The sequence below is a fragment of the Nematolebias whitei genome, chromosome 16 (assembly GCF_014905685.2).
Source record: "Nematolebias whitei isolate Nwh7 chromosome 16, NemWhi1, whole genome shotgun sequence".
Classification (NCBI taxonomy): Eukaryota; Metazoa; Chordata; class Actinopteri; order Cyprinodontiformes; family Rivulidae; genus Nematolebias; species Nematolebias whitei.
The window spans coordinates 44,116,199-44,122,468 of NC_056513.1; the positions used below are offsets into that span (position 1 = coordinate 44,116,199).

The following is a 6,270-nucleotide window of genomic DNA, read 5'->3' on the forward strand; positions in this document are numbered from 1 at the left end:
AGCAGCAATCATTTCCAAATCCCACCCGACCTGACGAACTGACAGTAATTACAAATCTGAACACCCCCCGGTCATGTTTAATAAGTTATTAACGGTCGGGGACGCACGGCTGAATAAAAGGAGCAGAAGATCGGAGCTGACGGGTGTTTGTCAAAGAACATTTCAACCCTGTTTCTGCGTACATTCTTCTGCATTACTCAGACACGGACTGCTATGACACGTCGGCTTTGGGATCTCACCTGTTTGGGTCATCGGCCGCGCGCGTCCGCCGAGTGCAGCGGCTGAACGTCCATTTGGGTGATGGATCACTTCCTGGCAGTACCGTCCCATCTGAAGCTTAACTGAACTTTTTACCTCTTTCAGGCCAGTCAGCTTGCGGTGAAATGGCCGCGTGCAGCTGGTGATGGTATGGCAAGCCATGTTACCATATAATTGGTTCGCGGCTGATCTGCTGACCCAATCAAAAGCCCAACACCGACCCGGCCTGCCCATTCAGCACATTATCATGGCTCGGCCCGCCCTGAATTCAGGTCAGGTCGAGCCCGGGTTACAAATGACAGCTCTAACTGATGGTCCCTTTTTGCACGTGCACAGCCAGCCCTTTTTGCACGTGCACAGCCAGCCCTTTTTGCACGTGCACAGCCAGTTTCAGTGAACTCCACAGCAGACTGGTTCGAAACAAATCAGTGAGGTCCTATTTATATGACAGACCTTGGTGGCAGGCCTCGACTGATGAAGTCTTTCCGATGAAAAACGAAACGTTTCTTCCAAAAAGAATCTGTCCTGACGACATGATTTTACTTTTCGTGACATCATTCAAATTAAAAATTATTCCATTATGGCAGGAATAATTAAGACAGGAACAAACCAGAAGACTTAAGGCACAAACTGGTAGTAACTGGGATAATTATGTGTACACTGCAAAAATAGAGTAAGTCTAGCTCTATTTTTTAAAACCGAAGAACTTCATGACGCTAACAAGCACACTTTATTTATGGACCAATAGCTTATTCCACCTCTAAGGGTCATATTCTGATAATACGGGTTTATTTTTCATAGAAAATGTTTTAACATGGTTAAAAAAAACAAGTTACTCCAAATCCCCAAACACATTCTGCTTTTACATGAATGACAGAGAGACGTATAGAATGAATTAATTATTTGGAACTAGCAGTTTTACAGATTTTAAATCTGTTTTACTTGTTCCCAGTGCAACACCGGAGAAAGTGGACCTCGTGCAGAAATGACTTTATCTGTCCAGAGATTTGTTTTCACGACTGATTTTAGTTCTTGAAGGAACTCAGACATTTGTTTAGAAGAATTTCTATCTCATCATGTGTTGCATCAAGTATAATTTTGGCTCATATCTCCTAATGATGATTTACTGTGCGTTTCTAACAAGTTCAAATCAAGACATTGCACTTCTTAATTAAAAAAATACAGGAGAGGACATGATTAGACAATTACTTTTTATAACGATTTATCCAGAAACAAGCACTCCTTTGAAGCAATTTTTAAATAGAGCTATTTATTTTATTTTGACTTGGATAAGCTTGGTTTTTTTTTAAGACAACTATAAATTATTTCAAATCATAATTAGACAAAGGAGGCGCTTCTTGATCAGACATCAGGAGAGTCATACTGGGAACTTCTTCAGCAACCATCACTGCTCAACACTGTTGTAGATCATCTCCAGGTGTCCTGATTCACTTGGTTAGTTAGAATAAAGAAATGGTTAATTTAGGAAAATTAGATTAAAATTAATAACCATATGCTTGGCCATTCTCAGCTTCTGTACAAAATCCCTCTGAAAGGAGTATCCAATTAAGATTCACATCAGCTCGATTAAAATCCAAGTCCATTCAGACTTTTTCAACTATATAATTACAGAGCTTTATTAAATTACAAATTGGTACTGCCCAATTCAATATATTAGTATTTATAAGAAAATTAGTATGAAGTCTGTAAAAAGTCTAGCAAAGAAAACAGACTGTATCAAATCTAGAGTTTAATTTAAGCCCCTAACCGGAACATTTTAAGGGGCAACAAGGAGAATTCCCTTTAAGATGAGAGTTCTTCAACAGAACCACTTTGGGCACTTTGGATCTGCTGGGACCCGTCAGGAGACGCTCTGTGCATTTCTAATAGGACATAAAGGGATTCCTTTTTTCCAAGTTTGTGTTCTAGTTTTTTAGACATTTGTGAATAACCTATAATAAACCTATAATAACTAAAATGCTCTTTAGTGGTATTTTAGAATTGTGACAATCACCTTCCTGTAAAATGCACAATTACTGAGAACTCGGGAAACAAAATACTGCAAGAACCAGAGAAAACATGGCTGATGCAGAAGAATGGACATGGATTGCAAAAATGTTGAGACATTGTCTAAAATGTTAACAACAGAATGAAATGACTTGCAAATATCGTAAACCTATATTTTATTTACATAGAACACAGTAAACTCTTCAAATAAAATTGTACACTTAAGGAAATATAAGGTAATTTAAAATTTGATGGCAGCAACACATCTCAGAAAAGTTAGGGCACGGGAACAAGAGGCGTAAATGGAACAAATAAGAAACTGCTGGAGGAGAAATGAGCTGCTACCCAGTAACGTGGTTAAATGGCAACAGGTCAGTGAAAGGACTGGGTGTAAAACCAGCATTTAAAAGAGACTCAGAAAATCTCAGAAGATGGGCAGAGGTCCACCAGTCTGTGAACTGGGCCTAAAAAAGTGAAACAATTTCCCAATAATGTTCTTCAATGACTAACTGGGTAGACTTTAAATATCCCATCATCTACCATTCATATCACCAGAAGCTTTCACACATCTGTAGAAATCTTTGAGCTCAAAGGACAAAACTGAGCATAAATATTAAAAGGCTGTGATCTTGGGGCCCCCAGGGGCCCACTACGGGTCAGATTCTGGTCTGGACATCACGGCATGGGCTCAGAAACACTTCCACAAATCACCGTCTGTAAACACAGTTCAGAGTCCTGATGCATGCTCAATAATCCAGGTAGAAAAATCTAAAAAAGGTTAAGCGTGGTCCTCTGGACAGTTCAAAGTGCCATCCACAAATTCTGGTTGAAGCTCAACCTGTGCACAAAAGAAGCCACTTGGGAACAGAACCAGAAGCACTGGTCTTGTTGGGACCACTGGCTCATTTAAAACAGAATGATGCAAACTGGAAAACTGTTCTGTACAGAACTATAGAGGGGCTCTCTAGCCTTTAATCAGCTCACAGTTCAGAAAACTGCCTCTCTGATGGTATGGAGGTGCATTACTGCCTTTAGCATGGATGGATTACACATCTGGAAAGGCTTTTAGAGCAACATGTGATGCCATTCAGACTAAATCTTTTTCAGAGAGGCTCTTGCATATTTCAGCAAGATAATGTCATCTGGCATGTATCCACTCAAACAGCATGGCTCCACAGAAGAGCCATGGATGATCTCCCTGCTTGCAGTCCACACCTGTTACCACCTGAAAACATCTCGTGCATCGTTAAACAAAACATCCAGCCAGAAACCTTCAACAGCTGGTCTCCTTAGCTCCTAATTAACATTGTTGTTAAAAGAAGAGGGCGTGTTTCACAGTGGGCACAGACCTGGAACAACTTTTTGAGATGTGTTGCTGCCATCCTAAAGTTCTTCATTTTTCATGGAATGGACGATTTTTTTTAGTTTAAAAATCGGATGTTTATCTATACTGTTTAGCTATACTGTGAAAAAATTCTGTGTTTATGAGATTTGGACATCATTGCATTCTGTTATTTACATTTTAGCAATCAACCCAACTTTTTCAGAATTGGGATTGTAAAAAATGTTTTATGAGGCCCGGTTAAGAAGTCTTCATATTCTGTCCACAAGCAAAACTTTCATTTGACAAAAACAAGCATATACTTACGACTAGACGATGCTTAAAAATCAACTGACTGACTCCATCACTTTATGGTCAATATATAAATAGGGTTTCACAAAGACTTTGTTTTAATGTCTTGTTTTACCATCCGTGAGTAGCCGAGCTTTACCCGGCCAACAAGTTCAAAGCAGCATCTGGTCATAAAGGTTTCAGCAGAACTGTCCTGGCATCAGTAGCTGAGCGAGGTCTGTGCTCTTCCTCATCTTCATTGTTTCTTCAGCGACCCCATCAGTGCAGGATCAGAACCAGTCTTTTTGGCTGATCACTCGTTCAGGAACATCCTTCACGTTCACCTTGAATTAAAAAGCTAACACTACTAGTATTTGGTTGAACAATTGCTGCTACAGTGAAGAGGCAGTTTGCTGATTAGTTAAAATGTTTCTTCTAAGTCTTGTTTGCTACATACTGTTCTATTCCTTGCAGAAAGTGAAAACTGGAAAACTTCTTTTTCTCCATGTTTGTTTCCAGAGACGCACTGAAGCCCCATCACTGATGCCTTTAGTGGTAGGAAGGAGAGCTACGCAGCCACGTGTCCAATCAGGTAAATGTTATCATAGAGATGGCCGACAAAGTCATCGGAGACATTATGTGCTGCTCGGCGAGTGTTCCTGATAAACTCTCTCTTAGACATTTTGTTTTTCACATGTGGGCTGGTGAGGTCGATGGACAGCAGAATCAGACTGTAGCACAGCACGTACACCGCGTCTGCAGAGAAACAGCACAAAGCTTCATCAATACTGCACTTTTACTTCAAAACACCTATAAACAATAATTAATACTCTGTTAATGAGGCAGATTCAGCCATAAAAACTAGTTTTTGTTGTTAGTTCCTGGCAGGTTTGATGTATAACAGTTAAAGGGATATGTTATTCCTGACAAAAACTCATAAAACATGAGCCAAGATGTTGGGATCAATCCGGTCTCCCCTTCACGTCTCCAGCTCATCCAAAATGCTGCAGCTCGGCTCGTAACAGGAACTCAAAGGTTTGAGCCCATTCCACCTGTCTTGGCTTCCTGTGCATCACAGAAAATAATTTAAAATTCTCCTGTTGACATATAAATGACCTTTTGCCCTTCTATCTCTCCAACTTACGTCAACCTTATGTTCCTTTGCAGGCACTGAGATCATCTGATCAGCTGCTTGGTTGTCAGGTTAAAGCTCTGAGGAGATTGGGCTCTTTTTGTTGTGGCTCCCAAACTTTGGAAGAATCTGCCCCCCAACATTAGACAGGCCACTCCACTTCCTGATTTTAAATCTTTTTAGAAACACACGCGTTCTCACCGACATTTAACCCTGTGTGAGGTGTTTTAGTAATTTATTGTTCTGGCTGAATTACAGCCATTATTGTGTTTTCAAAGGTTAGTTGGCTGAAGCGGTCATCTTGAACTGGGTTGAGTCCAGATGTTAATGAGTTGAAGCTGTACATCCAATAATTAATTTTTTAAAGTAGCAGCAAATACTAGTAGTTCATGAGCTATTTCACCAACAAGCAATTGATTCCAATATTTAATGGCAACGTTATAAACAGCTCTCGCACAATCAGGGCTTAGAGTATAAGTTAGGGATCAGCTCTATTTCATATATTTACAGATACATACTTACATATTTACAGATATTGAGCATGCATCAGGATCTATTTCATATAGGCTTCACCCTTTAAGGCTGTTGCTAGTGGGTTTATCCTCGCGTGCAGCGTGCCTAGTTCATGCCCACATGTTGTGTGGGCCCCACCCCCGGTCAGTATAAATTACTTCTGAGACCAGAGATCGGCTCCAATTTTTCTTCAGCCAGCAAGCAGCATAAGAAAACCAAGACACAGAAGAAGACGTTAGCAGATGGGATACATCCTCAGCTCCGACCATTCACGCCATCTGCGAACCTGGCTCGGAGTAGAACACGCAGGTAGACTCTTGTTTCTTCCTTCTGGAGCGCTAGGCAGGTCTTGGACATTTCCGCCTCCAACTAGGAGTTAACTAGCAGCCAACCTGTGCCAGAGCCATTAGCTCACTTCACCACTTGCTCTTGCTTTTTCCCTCCTCTCCTTCCTTCGCTTTGCTTTGCTGCTCTGTCCTGTCTGTGAAACTGCTTCTGAGCCTCTCTCTACATACAATATCTTCCGAACCATACTTTTGTGGATTTAGTCAGTTGGTCTCTCAATGCAATGGACAACTTTTTTGAGACAAACTTCAGGCGAGCTGAACTGCCCGGACGACACGCATGCAGCTTGATATGTCTCTGGAGGAAGTGGAATGTGATGTGTCTATCTCTGCTGTCGATCGAGGACACCAAAAATGTATATATATATATATATATATATATATATATATATATATATATATAT

General features: G+C 40.7%; 1 protein-coding gene across 1 annotated transcript in view; it reads right to left on the reverse strand.

Annotated features, from left to right (window-relative positions):
• Positions 1-3,839: 3,839 nt before the first annotated feature.
• fbxo8 (F-box protein 8) overlaps positions 3,840-6,270 on the reverse strand; it is a 43,213-nt gene continuing 40,782 nt past the window's right edge. The window contains exon 8 of the mRNA XM_037690016.1: positions 3,840-4,633. Coding sequence (XP_037545944.1) covers positions 4,446-4,633 — 188 coding nt within the window. The 3' untranslated portion in view covers positions 3,840-4,445. The remainder of the gene's footprint in view (positions 4,634-6,270) is intronic.